The following is a 20,418-nucleotide window of genomic DNA, read 5'->3' on the forward strand; positions in this document are numbered from 1 at the left end:
GAGGAAAAGAGATTTTTTTTTTCTTAAAACAGTCCCAAGGATGAAGTTTGTAAGAGTGCAGTAGGAAGTGGTCCTCAACAATGGCTTCAACACTGGTTCAGTCTTAAAGAATAAGTTCAACCAAAAAGGAAAATTCAGTCATTTTATCTCCTCACCCCCATGCTGATGCAAGGTTGGGTGAAGACTCACAAAACATTTCTGGAGCTTCACAGCAAAACAGCATTTCAGCATTTTGTGAACAACTGGAGGATATGGGGAATTGTTTCAAAACGTAAAAAAAAAACAAAATAAAAAAAAATGGAAAACCCCCACCAAAAACCATTAAATGGCTCCATACAGCATGTCCAGTGTAACCCAAATCTCTGGAAGCCCCAAGGCCACAAATCGATTTGAAAAGACTTTATGTACACCTTTGATGAATGGTCGAGATAGGGTCTGTGCAAACACTTTTAGCTGTAGTGATGATTTTGACATCAAAAAGTTGGTAAATAATGTATTTTCAAATCAATCTGGGATGTCCGGGCTTCTGGAGACTTGAATTACCATGGACGAGTTGTATGGAGCCATTTGTTTTGGCTACTTCAGTTGCCTAGGAGAATTCTTCAACATTGTTTTGCTGTGACACTCCAGAAATGTTTTATGGACTACAAAAGAGATAACGTCCTTCGTGTACCCTTTTTCTTTTTTTTCCTTTTTTTTTTACAGCAGATACTCCTTTAAAAGCAGAGAAGAACTGTTTAAAGCTACAGATTTAGGCGATTTGCGAGAACCTTACTATGATACACAAGCTAAGGACTCACTCGCATACAATTTTGTATATAGTACATCATGAATGAAATATTTATAATTAAGAACAGATCAGAAGGGATCACACTGACTGTATAATGCTCAGGTGGAAAAGTTTGTCCTTGGTTGCCTGTCACAAAAAACAGTAATGTGTGAACTTCTGTTTACATGTTTAATTGAAAAATTAACACGCGTGAGAAACTGTATTTCAATATTGGATTTCAGGAGTTTACAAGTCAAAAATGTATTCTGGACAATGACACACAACGCCCACATGTGCACATACAACCATCCACACACACAAATTAATAAACTTGCATAAAGCCTGGGCTTAGTGAACATCCCACTGTCCTTGTAGAAAAAAAATTAAAACAACTAACAACTGCATGAGCATAATTACTGCCAAGCCAATGACTTTGTATCTGTATTAGTTTAGCAGTGACTGGAGTAAAGCCCTTTTCATAAAAATGGATTATGAGAGTCAACAACAATCACAGAGCTGGAACAAAATTCAATTTAGCATTAAGATAATTGGCTACCTCTGAAAGCAAAACGCAAGCAGATGATAAAAAGATAACGCAGGCATGTTCCATCATAGCTTTATTGTCTGTGGGCCTCAGCTCGACTGTGGGAAACTGGTTAGACTCCGGTGACTGTGAGTACAACGATGAGAGGTGAATCACTCCAATACAGTTGGGCTGGAGAGGAGGAGACGGACGGGAGGAACATGAGACGACTGAGATATGGAGGAGATGAGGCAGAAAGAGAGGGAGGAGGGACGGACAGGGCAGAAGCAGAGAGAGACAAAAGATGACAGAAAGTAATGAGAGCGACGAGGAGGAGGAGGGAGGACGATGGAGGGAGAGTAATGACAGGAGGGTAAAGATAGCAAGAGGAGGAGAGAGGTAACTGAAAGGGAGGGGTGCAAATGGAGAGGCAGAAAGAGAGGAGAGTGGGCTGGAGTGAGCACCGTCCCATGTCCTCCCCTGACTCCCATTTTCTGGCACAGCACTGAGCACTGATAGTAAGCTGGATTCTCTGACACTCAGTAGTTCAAAGGTTCCCCCCCCAACACATTTCATCTTAAACCGTGGAACCGTCTTATGGAACACTGGGCCTCTGCACACTCGGACACTGTCAAACTGTCGTGCTGCTCAGATGAACAGTCACTGAATACTGAATAATGAATGTCTGTTGTAGACTGATGTGTGTGATCTGTGTGGCTAACAAATGGGGTCCAGGAAAACAAATGTATTTTCCCTCTCACCTGTGGTGCTATTTATCCAGCTAGATTCTAGAGTTAGCTGCGTTTAGGAGATATCGCTGTAGAAATGTCGCCCCTCTCTTGAATATATTGGAACAAAAGCCAGACAAAATTGGCATCTTTGGAAACTTTTGGGAAAACCACTTGAATTTAAAGTAAGTTCTGTTGGTTTAAACAAGGATCCGCTGCACAGCATTAGTCTGTAATGTCAAGCCCAGCAGCCAGTCAGTGAGGTTTAGGAGGTTCAATAAATATTACATCAACATCAAAATTTCATGTGGGACCAAATCAGACAGTGGCAAGTTGTTTTTGCACCATATCTGAGGTCCAATGCTGCTCAGCGCAAATCTGTACTCTAAAGTCTTACACTGTGAGCTAACGACATGTCAACAACAACATTAGCTCCGTGTAGTGCACCTATTCTCCTTGTCTTGCCTGTTTTCTCTTCTCTTTACACCCCAGCTCCCCCCTCTCTCTTTCACAGCCTCGAACTCTCCTTCCAGCTCCTACTGTAAAAAATGAGACGGTTGCTAGGCAACCATTCTGCCTGTTGCTCTCACCATCACTGGATGCTTAGTTGAAGGTCGTGGGACTCCGAGGTAAAAAGCGATTACAGCCCCGACAAATGAGGTGTATGTGTGTGTGTGTCTGGCGGCGCTCATGCCAGACAGCAATTATGGCAAAAATTGTAAAAGGTTACACATGATGAGTGGTGGGTCCCCTCTGGGCCTCAGCGACCACTGAACATTGTCATTTTTTCAGGCCTTCAATCCTTCCTCGCTCTCTCTCTCTCTCTCTCTCTCTCACTCATTTCACTCTCAGAGTTACAGTTGCGAGTGCTTTATTCACACATGAGCCATCTATCATCACAGGAATAATCTGCCTCTGACCTTTGCATTCTTTATTTGGCTTGCTTGAGGTTCTGTGGATTTAGAAATTGACCTTTACTCTGCTGTTGCATTTATTGTCAATGGCTCAGAATAGTGTAGGAGTGTGCTGCAGCTCTTCCTCTGTGTCTTCCCAAAGCACTGTTGTTAGCCTCTACACTGACGGAGGCTATCTCAACACTCTCCCATCTCCTCTCTCTCTGCCTCTCACTGTCTAATACAGGTGAACATCAGTGCGGATTTTATTCTTTAAAAGCAGTGTGTGACTCAAATTGTGAGACTCAATTGCTTGTTTCATTACAATGAGATGATCATACTTTAACAGTTTTACTAGCTTTGTCAGTGACACATTTTTTGGTGCATAAACTTTGTGGCACTTTCCCTCAAATGTATTAATTTTATTTCCAGGAACATCCTGAGCATTATGTGTGCAACGATCCCGCAGAGGACTAGGTTGTGCAATCAGTGACCTCACACATACACATCAATTTCTCACTCACTCAGATCACACAAACACACCCACACTGTGAATTACACATCCCTGGAACATATTGTAAATCTGTCACTCGAGTGACAAACACAGCATCTCTCTGACCCTCAACCCCATTTGTCATACAAGTGTGTGTATCTGTTTTAGTGATTTGTGTTAGTTTGTGATGTATGTGTGTGATATGAGTATGATATGTGTGTGTGCCTGCATGCGTGTGTGTGGAGAAAGAGAGTGTCTGATTAAGTGCCTGAGCTAGATCATTTATCAAGAAATGAGGCACGGCAGCCCAACAGAAATTACGCACTGAACAGGGATATGACAAAGTGTAACAGTGTGAATACACAGTATTAAATTCAGTGTTTAGCTTGGTGTGTGCGTGCAAGAGAGCGAGTGCATATGTTTCGGTGAGTTAAAGAGAGAATTTAGTCCTTGTGGTCCTATTAAGGATGGGTTTATTTACAAAGTGACCATGTTTCAAGTTCTTGCTTTTGACAGAAATCCCCTGTCGAACAGTACTGCACGTTTGTTGTTTACTGAAAAGATGACCTATGGTGTCCCTCCCAGGATCTGTAGATGAAACACTAAACACACACACACACACACCGAATGAGGACACATCCTCTCAAAAAATCCAAATAAAATTGGGTAAAAGTAGAGTTTTACCACACTCTGGAGACTATTATACATGATTTATCCTAAAGTTGGTGCTAGTGTTGCTACAAACAGATCTCAGCTTTGGTTTATTCATGACTGCTGCACCACTGATCTTTCAAGTCATCTCAGATGCTATTTTCATACCGAGTTACTGTTTATTTATGGGCCCTCAACTTTTCATTTTAGCGCGTTCAAAAGCTGCTGGGCAGACCAGCCCCCCGTTCTGTTGCAATTCTCTTTTCTTTCGCCCTCCCTCTCACTGCTCCCATGGCACTGTTGTAGGAAGTGATTAACTCTTCTTACTGCAGTTTGACAAAAATACACATTTTCAAAGACACACAAACTTGCACAGAAACAAACACGCACGTGTACCCGTACCCGTAACTTCTACGCAGTTTAAAAGTGCGTTTGAAAACGCTCTCATTACTTCAAGACTTCAAAGCAAACAAGTCTTTGCCAACACGGCTAAAACTGACTCATTATTGACCTAACACTTTTCTCCTCTTTCCAAAACCACACACACACACGCACACACACACACATACACAAAGCTCAAGCATGCATATTTTCAAACTGTGAAAATTTCAAGAATTCACCTCACTCTCTTCTCTCTTTCTTTCTCCTGCTTTGCCGCTGCCTCTTTCTTCCCCTCTGCTCAAAAACATTTTGCAGAGACACCCAACTCCACTTTCGTCTAAAATGTATGCTAATCCATGTTTGGATTGGAGGCTAACAGGATTTTTGCAACACCCATGACCTAATACGTAACGCAGGGATACTAGCAGTAAAGTCACTTATTTCGAGCTCTGGACTTGGGTGATAAAGTCAGAGTGTGGATCCTTGAACGTAACAATTTCCACAGTTACAAAATTAGGCTGGTTTGTCACTAAACAGGCTCTGTTCATGCAATTTAGGCAGTAAATAGTAAGCTATGCTGTCTGTCAACCTTTCAAAGTAATTTTTAGAGGGACTGTGTATAGCATAAGCAACAACGTAACTTTCTGAACTGCTTAGAAGGTGTCAAAAAAGTGAAGTTAAATCTAAATTGTTTGTGCTGTATTTAATTAAAGTTGTGCTGGATAACAAATTCATTTTAACTGCATTACAAGATCTTGATCATTCAAATATGATGATGAAGTACAGGTGGATGAGCTAGGATGAAACTGTGTATGCTACGAGAGGACAGACTAGAGATGATATCTTGTTTCAATTTAAAGATGATGGATGAGGTTTTTTCTGTTGGTGTGGAGTGAAAAAGTAATTTGCCTTTTTTTTCATTGAATTAATGTTTACAACATATTGGATCAAATGAAACGGATGCAAGACTCAATTTGCTGTTCCAAAATGTGCAGCCATCAATCTTGAGCAGATTGTTTCCTTCCTTTAATATCTGTCTTTATTAAATCCTAGTCTGGCAAAAAGGCCCCTTGAGGCAATGAATGTTGGTATAAAAACTAAACAAACAAATGAATAATTCAGGAAAAAAAAAGAATCAACCTTTGACGGCCTGGTTGCCGGCTAAAACCAATGTCCTTCATGTCTGATCACTGGAGTGTTATGCCATCCAGTCGAGTGTAATGCTATCCAGTGGCAATGATTAGAGAAGTGTGAAGCAGATGAGGCTCCAAGGGGCCACATGGGGATACTGTTCAGTGTAATACTGGGGATGAGAGGATGACGAATGAAGAGAGGGACACAGTCGTCAGGATGAGGCGAGCACACACTGATGCCATGAGGCGGCCTGTCCTGAAGTGACTGCAGCAACAGTCAGAACTCTTGGACTCTGAGAGCCCACTCCAAAATCAACATACAGGGAATCACTGGTTAGTTTCTGTTATTCTGTGCTAGAGTCTAATGCTTAGTTTGTCTGTTGAAACAGGTGGAACAAATTGTCATTTGGGTGAGCTATTTTTTTCCACTTACTTCTACTGTATTAACACCTCAAAACATATTTATTTATATATGTCTCATTACTTTAAAGAACAACAGCTCGCTTTTGTTGTTTCAGGATTGTTTGAGGTTTGACATCTTTGAAAACTGAAGTTCAGATACTTGAAATTCAAGTGGGAAATAGCAGTTTATCATTTGAGGATAATAACAAAAGATGAAATGACTTGTTGAAGTGAATCATGTTGCGGCGTGCAAATAATCTCTCTTGATGTGTCACTGAACATCTTTCAACAAAGATTTATCATTAAAAGCTGAATATGGGACGATACTGAATAATACAAAGTTGTCCAAAACAAAATAAATGAGAGACACTTCACTATACAGCATAAGCCAATGAAATGCACACTTCGACAAATTAACACTTCAGAAGGTAGTCAACTAAAAGTGATCATTAGAAGCCATGCAAAAGTATCATTTGTCACAGGGTGTTGCGTTGTGCAGCATTATATTATACACGTGTATATTATTCACATGCAGCTCAAACACATCAGCAGCTTCTTTCTGCTTTTTTTCTCTCTACACAGAGATACAAAAGACAAATTCAAAGCCAAGGACACCTCTCTGGAACGTGTTACTTAATATTTTCCAAATATCTCACTGCAACTTGTTGATCATGCTTCTAAGGTTTTAGTGCGCTGAATGGCAGATAACCTTGGTGGCGGATATTCACTCAACAACACTCATTACTGACGAGTGAAAAGAACCAGAACATTTGTCATTACTTTTAATCAAGTTGCAAGTGCGTGCGGGTATTTGTCATTTGAAAAGAAACAAAGGAGCCGGGGGAGGAGAAAGTGGGTTTCAACAGTTTCTATGTGTGTGAGAGGGACAGAGAGAGATAAAGGAGTGTGTGTGTATGTGTGTGTGTGTGTGTGTGTGAGTGAGCAGCGCACACACAAAACATCATTTCTCTCGCCCTTATATGGTTTTCTCACTTCTTGCTTGTTTGTTCCATTCTCTGTGAGCTAAAAGTTAGCTGCTGAATTAATGTGCTTCAGATCTCTGGTAGCGAGCCGTTTTAAGACCCTTCAGCCTTCATGATGGGTTAAATAACCACTGGCACTGATGTTAGCCTGTGTGTGTGTTTGTGAAAAAAATACCCCAAAACAAAAGGCCAGTGACTAACACAAAGTTATTGATCCTCCTGCCTCTGTAAACACTGTTGCTCAGTTGTGAGGGTGCCCAGCAAAACCCAATTATTCTTTTGTTTGGACGTGGTTATGACTGACCTCAAGGCGGAAGTGCGCACGCACACACACACATGCAACACACACAAGTGCATAGGACACAACCTAAAGCCACACAGAAATAAAGGACCTGCAACTGTATGCCCCCCCCACACACCTTAACACTTGGTTACATTCAAAACACTGGCTACAGTGGTCGGCCTTCAAACCAGTATCTTCTGAATAAATATGATAACACTGAGATCTACCTCGGCATGTAAAGACAAAATGGACGTCACTCTCTGGCAGTTGCCTCATCCTTCCTTTAAAGCTTATTTTACGAGTGTGCTTACAGTGTCAACCTCCTCAGTGCCCACGGAACTGAACCAGCAGCTGGTAAATGTAACTACTGCTCAGTTAATATATCATGTAGCTTTATGTACTTTGTATGGATTACATTTATATCACACCGCTGGGAACAGCTGTGGTATGGACTGATCTGCAATAAAAAAAATACATCTCACAAAATTCACATCAGGCTTAGTTTTCCTAATAAATATGATAGTTTAATTTGTTCCCCATTTGTATATTTTGTGAACACTATAATCTACAAAAACTGCTGACTGATAGTAGCTAGTGTCAAGCACTGGCAGTGTCTGGCTAAGCTGTCGATTGCAGGATGGTATTAGCTAAGCTCAGCAGCCGCTTAAGCCAACAGAGTTTCACACTGAGTCTAAGACACAACAGCAAACCCTGACAATGATTAGTCCTGACCAGAAAGCAAGACATATTTCAGCCAGTGTGGTTTCAGCTGGGTATCCAAGAACATAGAGGTCAAGCCAAAATCTTCAGCTGTCCAAATACAAAAGGGACAACTTACCATTCAGAACAAATGAGAACTTAAACTGAGCATCCTGTGTGGCAATCAAACACCTTCTTGAGTGAAAGTAAAAAGCCCTCATCCTTACATAGTTCATCCTATCCCACTGTTCAAGGCCAATTTGCCATATATACATTTCTTAAGCTGGGGTACAATGCACTATTTTACAATACTGTTTCAGGTTAATGTTAAAATTACCATTACAACATTTTGATTTAATATCCACAGAATAGCCTAGAACATAAAAAAGCATGAAATTAGTTAAATCCAATGTGTCAAAAAAAAAAGCGTGATTGATTCATTATGTAATATGCATACAGTAGACCTATCACATAATGAGTGTGTTCATGCAGAGATGGGCGTCACATTACTTCCTAATCAAATGTGGGTCGCCAATTCTTCAAACAGGAGATATATTTAACCACACATGACATTACTAAGTAGAGAGCAAATGTTTAGACAGAAGCGTTACTGTATGTGTACTACGTCCTACCTTCTTGTAGAGGGAGCGCAGGTCTCTGTACTGCCACATACTGCTGAGGACCTGAGAGGCTGCCTTTACCACCTTTGCTGAGTGTCTGGAGAGACACAGAGAAAGAAAGAGGGTTATTTCTCCCGGATCCCATTCCTTTGGATAATGTCGCTATGTCATTCTGTCCTCTGTCTTTACCAGCTGTATAAGATGTGTGCAGGGCAGTGGCACTTGCGATGGCTTTAAGAGTAAGAGGGCCATTGCTCTTCTCAGCAGAGAACGATTTCCCCTTTGCAAAAACTGAGAGTTTCCAGATGAGTTTCAAATGACCCTCTCTGCCATGCTAATGGTCCCTTCCCTTTCACTTAGCTGAAAAATGACTCAAGTAGGAGTAAGTTCATAAGCATTGACCTTCAGACAAATACAGAGGGACGCAGAATACATGCTTATTTTCCATTTGTCCATCAGAACTAAACATGGTTTGTTGCTAGGAAAAACAACAGAAGCTGTTTGAAGAATGATGCACTGGAATATATTGTAGCTACACTTGAATAAAGGGATCCCAATGAAATAACATGCTAATCTCCATTGTTGGAAGAAAATGGAAGAAAAAATAGTGACTAATAATGTGACAAGTCAATGGTTTTGCAGTGCAAGCAGATCTAATTGGACAAACACAATCAAGGATTTGGATCATCACAAGATTATGATTATTCATTGCATTCAAATGAAGCAATTAATTCCAGCCACCGGGGGAAAGTTTTTGGAAAATGAGGAAACATTTTGGGGGATTTCTAAACCATTGTTTGTATTATAAGATGCATAATTGGATATTGCTGTGTTGCTTTTAACTGACCAAACACGTTTTTGTTGTTGATGTCAAAAAGCTCTGCAACTATGATTAAATGACTAGATAATACGTACCTGTACATGGTATAAGTTATCCTTCCAAAAATGTGTTTAACGTTTTGAAAGGGTATATTTTGACTCAAACGATGATTTCCTAAACCTAACCAAGTGTTTTTGTTCACTAAACTTAACCAAACAGCGACAGAAAACTGAAAAGAAACGTAAAATAATAAGTGAACTTAATATAAAAGTAATAAGTGAACAGAATAATCCCCAGTCTCCTGAGTGAGCTTCCTCTACTTAATCCATTTAGCACAACGGCTTGCTCATAAATTTACTTTTTCTTTTTTCTTTTTAGCAAGTTGAAATGATGGGAGCAACACCAAGACAGCAATATCAGATACACCATACATAGAACGCATTTTAGGATTTACTGTTTCAAAGCTATTGTTCATAATAAACCAATATATTATAATTCTGTTTTCATTTCATTGTGTTTCTCAGCTCCAGGTAGTAAACAGTGGTTATCTATGACAGCACAATAATGGGCATTTTCCCAATCTGAGAGTGTGTAATTGTGTGAGTGTAGCATGCCACTGCTGATAAGGAGCATTTATCCTCAGTGTACCTTTCCTGAGAAAATGAAGATGTGTGGGCTATTAGCAGCTAACTACACTCACTGTGAAATTTGCACTTATGAAGGTTTCTTCCAGCACCTCATCTCTCTCTGTAATGGTGCCCTTGAGCACAGTTCCCTAAATAGACTGAGGCTCTCTCCATAACAATAAATGAACGTTTGACCTCCCTCTGATAACTCTTCAGTGTGACCCCCTGGTTGCGATAGCAGCTAGGCAGAACACCCTGCTTGGTCTCTCAATGGTGACAGGAGTTATTTTCCTGCTGCATCTTCCCTTGTTGTTCTCCAGCTGTCTTTTGTGGATGAATGGTCACAAGGAAGGCAGGCACAGTTATGAATGATGGATGTGTGGTCACATTAAGGCACCGGTCACTATTGAAGGATGCCCTGACAGGTATAGCACAATACAATAGTGAGTATCTGTTTTGCTTTTTTACTGGCCCTCACATACAATATTAGGATGTAGACAGTTTATTTAGGGATGGTTGTACTTGAGCATAAGAAAAGCTACTACAAGTCATTAGGGGGATTTCTCATTTTGTCCCCTTAATTATTTTGGACATCACTCTCTCTCCGAGGCATGTGTGAACAACTCAAACAAACAAATGTGGACGTACAATGTAGCATGAAGTGCACTATTCCCTCTTTGTTTTTACCTCCGTGTCAGAAACCAACGCTTATGTTGTGAGGGTTACAGTAAGTATCCTTCACCTTTCCTGAGCATGAAATTATCCCTGCTTAAATCTAGAAGAATGTTAAGCACATATCATCATTATGATTTAATAACCACTTCAACAACAGTGCAGGTAAACCTGTTCTATGGTTATAAATACATATGACATACTTCTCCATAAACGGTTATGTCATTATCCTCAGATTTTTAATAGCACCCTTTGGGGGTTTCTGCTGAACACAATTTGGGACTCTTGCAAATGCATTTCAAGTGATGTTAGAGGTGAACAATGTGGCGCTTCTCATCGTGACACTGTGCGCTACAGTCTCCTAACTCTGGCCTACTCACTTGTCTCCTTTGCTGCGGGCGATGCCGATGAGTTTTTCAATGCCACCAGCATCGCGCAGGGCTTTGGCATTCTCCATGTTCTTGGTGATGACTTCGTGCAGTGCGCAGCAGATGGCAGTTACCGTGTCATCTGACATGGCCTTGCTGGGAGGGCCTGTGTTCCCGGAGGTCCCACTGCTGGTGGCGTTATTGTTGCTGCTGCTACTGCTGCCTGGTAATCGATGGATCAAATCTCTCATGGCATATTTACCTGGTGTGGGTGGAGAAAATGAAGGAAAGAGACAAAAAAAATACTGGTCAAGTTATGTTCTCTGCTCATCCTCCTGTTTGTTGCCAGTTTTGTTGGAAAAGTTGTTTTATTAATTGCATTTGGATGGACTGAGCTTTGATGACATGAACATATCATTTCTGACACGTACTATTTTTTGTCTACTACATTTTCTATGATAGTTCATGTAACAATACAAAGGGATAATTTTAGACAAATATTAATGTTGAGTGCAGTTATGAATGACTGCTACAGTACAATCAATACAACCAACATAATAATATACTTCTTCATGACATCAAACTAATATTGCCCTTTTATTGCCTTTTAAAACAATTGTCTTGTGCAGCTAGTGAGTGGTTTGGATAACTCCATAAGGCTTTAGCTTGAGAGGGCACACTGCAAATCCTTTGACGCACAGACATTAATACAGACACGCTGAGAATCCAATAAAAGGAGAGACTCGTGGTATTTCGGTGAATAGGCTGGCATATGGAGGAAATGAAAAAAGAATTGACATTCAAAGAATGGTGGGTTGGAGAGATCGAAGCAACAGAAAAGAGGAGTAATTAAGAAGTGCAGGAGATGCTGACGGATAGGAAACCCATAAACTCAGCTAGTGAGAGGGTGGAGGAGATAGAAGCAATAACATTTGGGAAGGGGAGTTTAAGGCAAAGCTGTGTGAGTATGGAGAACAAAAAGGGACTAAATCACCTACAAGTAACCTGAGCTCACCCACAGAGTCAGGTAGTCCATTTATATATACGTACGTGTAACAGGGTCAAGACAAGACATAAATTAATGTCATCCCCGAAATATACTGCAGATTGCTGTGGATGAGAGTAGCTTGTAACAGATACTGTGGGTTTATTTGATTTCTTTTTGTAATTTTTCTAATTTATTTCACACTTGCACTCAAATTTGCTGGAACATATGTACTGTAATCAAGAAGCAGTTGACTGTTATTTCCTGCCCTGTTTCTGAGCCGAGTGGAGTATCCCTTGAGAGTGAGATCACCGGATATGAAGATGACTGAGAAGAGGGGCCAATAAAGGAGAGATCAGAGCAAATAGGTGATGAGTGGAGGAATGGAGGACAGGAGAGGAGCTGAAGAGATGAGAGGAAGGAGGAGATTGTGCTGACTGAGGTTGTGTGTGAAGATTCATCAAACATGAGCGGCAGTCGAGGGGTAAGAAATGACCTGACCATCATGAAAACTGTCAATTACACTTGAATCATCTTGAGCTCCTGGAACGAAACCCATAGGTCATGTTCCAGGTAAAGAATCAATTTGGATGCAAAGGTGATTGTTGGACAATGAACCATGGCTGAAATGTGATTCATTTTATCAAAATCCACTCGATAGAACACTAGGAGCCTTCTTATCCTCATGCATACTAAAAGGTAAACTTCAATCAACTGAGCATCTCAACAAGAATGTATTGCTCTTCTCTCTCCGTGACAGGGGTGTGACAAAGCATGCCATTTAAACGTGTATGTGCATCATGCTTTGTGTGTGTATACAACACTAAAGAGCTGCACAGTGTGAGTCACTGTCTCCTTCTACATTTTACAAACGCAATTCTTCCCCAGAGTTAAAGTAGATAACAAAAGAAAATCCTGGTGGAAGTGTTACATCCACTGTCGAATCATCTTGAAGTGTACAATTACATCCTCTCTGGTAGCTGAGAAAAATGAGGCCGACATACTCAGTGGGCAATAAACTCAAAATACTTTTGGATTTCCCTGACAGTCTTTTAAATAATATTTCTAAACAACTAATATTAAACACAACAGTACAAAACTTCCCCACGTCTTAATGTACCTGAATGCTCTTCCCAGACCAATCCATCACTGTGATATCAAAGGAGCCCTTACAGGCTGGTGGTAAATCCCTCGCTCATATTACCTCTAATAAGTCTAAGTGATCTGGGAAGGGCCAAGAACTGCAGAGCAATATACAGGAAAATCAGATGACAGTACACACACACACACAATGCATGATTATACATATGCCCTATGAATTCAGGCACCCTCATGAAGACACACGTCTGTACGCATGTATGCACGTACAGACGTGCACAATCACCCACCAAGACGCACATGCGCACACACTCACGCATGTGCACTCTATCTGTATGGCTGGAGTTGTGAGTTAATTGGCCAAGTGTTATCTCAGCCTGGCAGGCTGAACAGAGGTTAAGCGGTCATTGTCTTTTGGCTGTGAGGACAAAGTTAAGCTGCATCCAAGAGGAAGACTCATTATCAGACTGACTTGAATCAGACGGACTAATTTCCCAGAAATTTACCGGCTGGTGACTGACTGATTAATTTACTTTCTTTCTTGATTTAATGATGTGACGTATTTGTGAGTGAGTGAGTGAATTATTTACTGACTGACTACATGACTAATTTACTGACTGGCTAATTTACTGACTGACTGCCAGATAATTTACTGCGTCAATGACTGACAATTTATTGATTGACTGACTGACTAATTTATCAACTGGCTGTGGAGAATCCAGTAATAACAAAAGGAGGATAAGGAGTGAGCACAAAGACGTGAACGCTATTAGAAGCATTTCTGTCTCCTTGTTTGTCTTAGTATTTTTTGCTTACAGACAGAAGCTCAGCATGTCAGCATATCTCGAAAATATGCTTGCATGTATGCGTGTACACAGGTGTGTGTATGCATATTCCTATCAGTCTCTGCAACGTCATCACATTCATCCCACAGGGGGGTAAGTGTGGAGCAGAGAAGATGATATGAAAGGAGAGATAGGAAGAGGAGTTGAAACAGGCAGGGGGGCAGCATAGTAGTCAACCATGTTTATGAGAGCAGAAAGAGGAAGAAGAGGAACAGGAAGAATGACTGAAGGACAGACAAACTATGGAAAGAGAGAGAAAGTTTGGCCTACATACACATTAGCGTATGCTGACATGAATGCAATATGAAATGTCTTGATAGTTGAAGAATCAGACATCGAGGCCCTCATTATTTGCAATTCTTTTAATAACACACCTTGTTAGAGGAAGAAGCTTCCTCCTGATAATCACTGGGTGCTAAGGAACATGACTGGAAGCCTCACACAAACACACCTCACATTCACAACACACACGGCAGTTAACTCTCACCTGAACATACACATTGCTCATTATCTGGCTGTCTGTTTGTTTGCTTCGGTTTTGGGTTTGTTTGTTTTGTTTCGGAATATTTTTTCCAAGATGTTTGTTTTGATGTGAGATGTTTTTGCCTCAACTGATGTCATTTTATCGTCTCTTGGGGGTTTTATTGTACAACCCTGATTCCAAAAAAGTGGGAAGGTAAATAAAAACCATAAGCAATGATTTGTAAATCCTTTTTGATGTATTCAATAAACACAGTACAAAGACAATATATTTAATGTTCAAACTGATAAGCAATTTTTTTCTGTAAATATACGCTCATTCTAAATTTGATGCCTGCAACACATTCCAAAAAAGTTGGGACAGGGGCATTTTTACCACAACACTCGATAATTATTCGGGAGCGGAGGACAGTAATGATTGTCATTCTGGCTTGATATACAACTTCAGTTGCTCAACGGTTCAAGGTCTCCATTGTATACGCATATGTTGTTCTAAAACCTGTATGTACCTTTCAGGATTTATAATCATTGGTTTGATTTGGTTTTATTTAGGTTTTACGCATTGTCCAAACTTTACTGGAATCGGGGTTGTATTTTATATCAGCTCGCAGAGTTTTATCATAAAACTAATATTAATGCTTTATACAGACACAAATAGCAAAGGCTAAGCTCAACTAAAGCAAAGATGTACTCAGACACCACTTGAGTAAAATAAAATCTGGCCCCCTTCCACACACACACACACACACACACACACACACACACACACACACACACACTATGATACCCCAAGCCTGCAAGAAGCGTATTGATGAATTATAGATTAATATAAATGAGAGGGAGTCGCTGCACTTTCCGAATGTCAATGCAAAATTCAACACATTTTAAGAGCTAAATCTTTTGATGTGCTCATTGCCCTGATGAAGACATTTTTTTTGTTAAAATACTGGGTTTTAATTTCTACTAAATATACAATTTATCTCTGAAGGCCAAGTTAAAGGTATCAAGTTGACAAATGGCAAATCTGATGAGTACAGCTGGATAAAAAGGGTGTTGTAGTTCATACAAACAGTAGCCTTGCTACATGTCAAAGCCAGGAACTTCATGTATTTCTGTAACCTCACAGTGGTCAAAGGTTGTCATACAGGAAGAAGAGAGCTGGAAGAGCTGAGGGGAACATTAAGATGGATTTTTTTATGAGTGGGTGGCGACTCCTTCTACTTTGAAGTTCTACTGTGACACTGACAGCACCTCTACATGCCGGAGTACAACCTCCCCTCTCCTTTTTTCTCTGTCACTGAAATGTGAGCTACACCTGGAACATGTCCTCAAGGACAGAAACAAGCCCTGTGCTGATCACTGCACAGTCTAATAAACCTGTATTACACAACTCCTCCAATATAGCCATCTTCACCTGCGAGGCAGAGCTGGTAATATATTCCTGGGCTGCATTCCCTCATGTGTCGCTAACTCCCACTGAGCAGGGCGTGCTTCATCAGGGCCATAATGGCTGATTTGATTTAAAGAGATCCAATTACCCTCAACAATGGAGTGATTTGATTGTTTACTGGCGGAGAAGGGAGAGTGTTATTGAAGTAAAATTGGAGGTAATTGTCTCAGGGAGATGTGGGGAAAGATGATATCGCTTGATTGGTTGTGGCGTCCGACTGTCTGAGAATAAAGGATGGTTAATACACAGTTATCAGTGACTGGGTCGGGGTCCCTCAGGTGGGCTGCTGTACACTTACTTGTATCAAAAGCACCTAGTGATGTTGCTAAAGCCTTTCTGGGTTCTATGATGTTCTAGGCCACTGTTACAATGGGAGTTAGGGTTAGGGGTTAGTGAGATGATTGTGATAACTGCTTTCCTACAGGACAGATATGGATACTTTAGGCTCAAACTGCAGTTAAATCTACAGTATGTGTATGACTGAATCATTTCATTTATAGATGGAAAGCTTGTCTCAAATGATCATTTGAAGATATACTGAATTCATGTTTTTATACTATCTCTTTACAGGTTAACCATTCATCTTTAATTGTTGTCAACCCAATGTGCTCAATTTGAAATGTGGTATGATTATGGGGTGCTGCAGCTGCAATTAAATATTCAGTGACAAATCTAGTGTTTCAGTGTCTTTGTCTGATTTGAGTTTCCCAGAGATGATTGAATCAGTACATGACATCATCGACAGGGGGCGCCAGATTCAAAGCAACAAGGTAATGTTTTTCTATTTTGTGGGAATATTCCTTTATTGAGAATAAGAAAGTGAGTTTTAGTTTTTAGATGTTTTCCTCGTCGAGCTCAAACTGCATTTGAGAGTATACACCAGAATTATATCAATGCACAAACCCTGGAGATACTCTGAAACATCAGTATTGTCATTCAGGGAGGAGTTAGTTTTTTTTTTTATTGAAATCAATTTAACTAAATCAAAATCATAAAACATTATAGCATTACAACGAGTTCTGGATCCTGGATACACACAAACACACCCTGCACTCACCAAATATCAACATCCTTGTATTCTCATCAAACCAAAATAGATATGAGTGCCCTCCAAGGACGGTCTGATTCCGCACTGCAATGTGAGGTGCATTCCTTTAAACTTGTGAAAAAAATAAATATATCGATGAATAAATAAAATGAAGATGGAGAGGAGAGTGCAAACAGATGAAACACAGCAAGTTTAAACAGGTCAGAAATGGAGGTAAATTGGAAAGCGGCATGCTGCCGCTTCCGTCGTTGTAAAATATTCTGCCTTTCTGTGTTTGGTGCTTTTCACACCAGTTATTTCTCGCCCTCTGTGTCTCTCTCTTTGATGTCTGTGGGTGACAGGTTTACAGCATCAACCGCAGAGGAGGGAGGGAGAGACCGAGAGAGAGAGGGAGGAAAGGCAGAGGATATTTTTTCCCCCTGCGAGGAACCTGTGGCTTCATTAAAGACATTCCACTGACATGAAGAAGATGAAGGCTCGGAAGATGTATAGATGCATAAACATACTGTATTTATGGACACACTCACAGTGACAGAGAATAGAAAATTCTCATTGTGATTGTCAAAGTTACAGTGTGCAGCTTCTCAGTGATCATCAGCCAAGTTATTACAAGTGGAGACATTTTCTTGAATAAAATTATGCTTTGAATATGTCACTTCTCACCTTTAAGAGGCAAAAACACAAGCAAAATTAAATCTGCGCACCACCCAAGATGACCTGAACATGAGTCAGACCCTGGAGGGACAGCTGTAAGACAGAAATCTCATCATCGCATGACAGCCCTTTCTTTCCCCTCCCTTGATATCTCTTTATTGTTCTTTGTTTCTATTTCTCTGTCTGCTGTGATCCCAGTCTGGTACAGAGGGGTAGAGGACGGAAAATGCCAGAGAGAACAAAGTGTGCTGATAAAGGACATGCCAGACCCTCACACACAAGAGATTCATCCCGAAGGCGACACTGATATTTCATCAAGTACAGCTGCAACAGGGATGGTGAAATGTGTGTCGATTTAGTTTCAGTCAGTGGGCACGGTTACTCCGTGTTTTGGCCCGCTAGCTTTCTAGAGTATCTTATGTTTATGTTCACAACAGGGATAGCAAAATAAATGTAAAGGTTGGAAGAGGTGGAGAAAACACAATGGACTTCCTCTAGTGATCTAAAATAATTTGGTGCAGCCAGGAATCCAAAAAGTAGGATAAGCATGTCAAGTAAATGTTTGTCCCCTGCTTAGTGCAGTCTTTCACTGTAATACAATGTGTGTGTGTGTGTGAGTGTGTGTGTGTGTGTGTGTGTGTGTGTGTGTGTGTGTGTGTGTGTGTGTGTGTGTGTGTGTGTGTGTGAATAAAATGTTTAGATCAAAGGAAACACTGGTGATTTTTCTACCCCTCATTTGCATCTGCGTAAACTGTAACAGTGCTTGACCTCTAACTCGCACACACTCTTCTGCAGACACACACATTTTCAATCATGCAATTAGTGACATCCCTGCGGCGCAGTAATGTGGTTTCCACAGTAACACTCCCCAGCACTGATGTCATCAATGCGAGACACAAAGAGCGAGAGACTGTGAGAGAGAGGAGGTGAGGCGTTATGAGCTCATGTCTGAAGCGGGAGGAAAGGAGACGGAGAGGGAGGCGCGTGTGTGGGATAAACAGTCGGAAGGAGGAGAAGGAGGAGAGAAGAGAAAGAAAGAAGCAGAACGAGGTGGAGCAAAAGGGGTATACTATTCATGTTGTGGTTTAATATGGTAAAGTGGAAAAGAGGGGTGCAGAGTAGGAGGGGTGGGCCCATAAGAGGTGTGGTGAGACAAGAGAAGAAGACAAAGAAACAGGAGAAGAAGATGTGAAAGCGGGTGAAAGAAGAGAGAAAGGCTCATTTTCTCTTACTACATTTAATCACTGTTACATATTTTATGCACTGATACAGTGTTGCCTTTGCTAATATGGTTCACTGAGATTTTAACATTTTGATTTCTTTAAAGTCATTACTATTTCAGAAAGTGATTGCAAATTGATTTCATTACTACTTAAAAAAAGAGTTAAGTATGGGGTGTCTTCTGTAACCAGTAAGCAATCAGTTTGCTATCAGTATTTCAAAGGTATTTTCATTTGATGTGATTCAAACTGAGGATTCCTGCACCGATTACACACAAGAACATCGTGATCAAACCTGGGTGTTGCACCAAAACAGGCGCCCCATGGTTCACATGAAAGAGGTGGTCTTGCGCCACTTTCAAGTAAACCATGAAGAGCTTTGTTTGATGTTGTAGGTCAATTACTGTGGTCTAAATGCAGGAAGCAAGCCAGCAAATCTAGTATTTAGAAGCTGACCGGTCAGAACTAAAATATTTTCTTTGATTCTTCTTGAATGTAAGTGCACATCATAAATACGACTATTAAATAATGCTTAAAAGTGTCAATGCTTTGTATAAACAAATGCAATATAGGATTAAGCCTCTGTCATTTCAACAACTTATCTTGAGGGCATCAATATGCCCTTATAAAGTATGAAAAGTGTAACCCAAAAAGTTCAACATCCAAATTTGCATTATGATACATCACAAATGTAATGCAATCCCCAAAATGAGACGTCCTATTAGGATATTTATGTTTGGAATTTAAATTAAAAACTTTCTGCAGATTCCAGAAACACAATTAGATTTAGCTGTCAGAGCCAGTCACTGTATACAAATTAAATGTTTAATTAATTCACGATATGTTTAAATTAAGACAGTTTTTGCATTAATAACATTTCAGTTAACACCAACTTTGCTTTGGATTTACACAGCATATGTTTATGGGAACCTTCAGTAAATGGCTGCTGTATTTGAAAAAAAAAAAAAGAAATACTGCGTCTTTTTGGCATTCCAGGGCTGTTCCCAATTCATGTGTGTCAAATTACCATCTGTAAGTAAATGGGGAAGAATTGCGCTGACAGACGGCATAGCGGTGAATGGGACTCATTTATTGCTACACAGGCGTACAGTGCATTATGCAAATCAAAAACTATGAAGGAGGTGAAATCAGGAGAGAGACAAAAACATTGACAGATGAGAAGAATGATTCTCAGCGACATCAATATGCCACTAAATCACATTACAGAGGGATTGGAATTTAAGCATACATATGCGGTTAGCTCTTTAGCTGCCACTGCTCTCTCTACTTCTCTTTCTACACTGTTTTATCTTCCACCCCTATTCAGCCTCCCTATAGCCTGACTTGGCCCGTCTCTGCTCTTTTCCTCTATCCTCAGCCTTGTAGCTCTCTTGCTTGTCTCGCCGCCATTCAATCACACAGTGCTTTCCAGCGGATTTGACACTCTGAGGTTATTGTGTGCGAAAGATGATTCTCATCTCCGCTCACTCTGCTGAGCGCTCATGCAAACTACCATTCCCCCACGGTGATGCTGCCAAACTTACCGGCACTAACAGCTTATGACACACTATCGCATGAGTTGTAAGAGATGAAG

The 20,418-nt window shown here is 40.5% G+C and overlaps 1 protein-coding gene across 3 annotated transcripts in view; it reads right to left on the bottom strand.

Annotated features, from left to right (window-relative positions):
* The window catches only part of ctnnd2a (catenin (cadherin-associated protein), delta 2a), a 256,428-nt gene that overhangs the window by 15,450 nt on the left and 220,560 nt on the right, over positions 1–20,418 (bottom strand). For all 3 annotated transcript variants that reach the window (XM_084340351.1, XM_084340349.1, XM_084340350.1), the window contains exons 20-21: positions 11,057–11,306; positions 8,571–8,655 (exon numbers count right to left, since the gene is read on the bottom strand). In XM_084340351.1, coding sequence (XP_084196477.1) covers positions 8,571–8,655; positions 11,057–11,306 — 335 coding nt within the window. The remainder of the gene's footprint in view (positions 1–8,570; positions 8,656–11,056; positions 11,307–20,418) is intronic.

Source organism: Pagrus pagrus (assembly GCF_965226575.1).
Source record: "Pagrus pagrus genome assembly, chromosome: 20".
In the NCBI taxonomy this organism is placed as follows: domain Eukaryota; kingdom Metazoa; phylum Chordata; class Actinopteri; order Spariformes; family Sparidae; genus Pagrus; species Pagrus pagrus.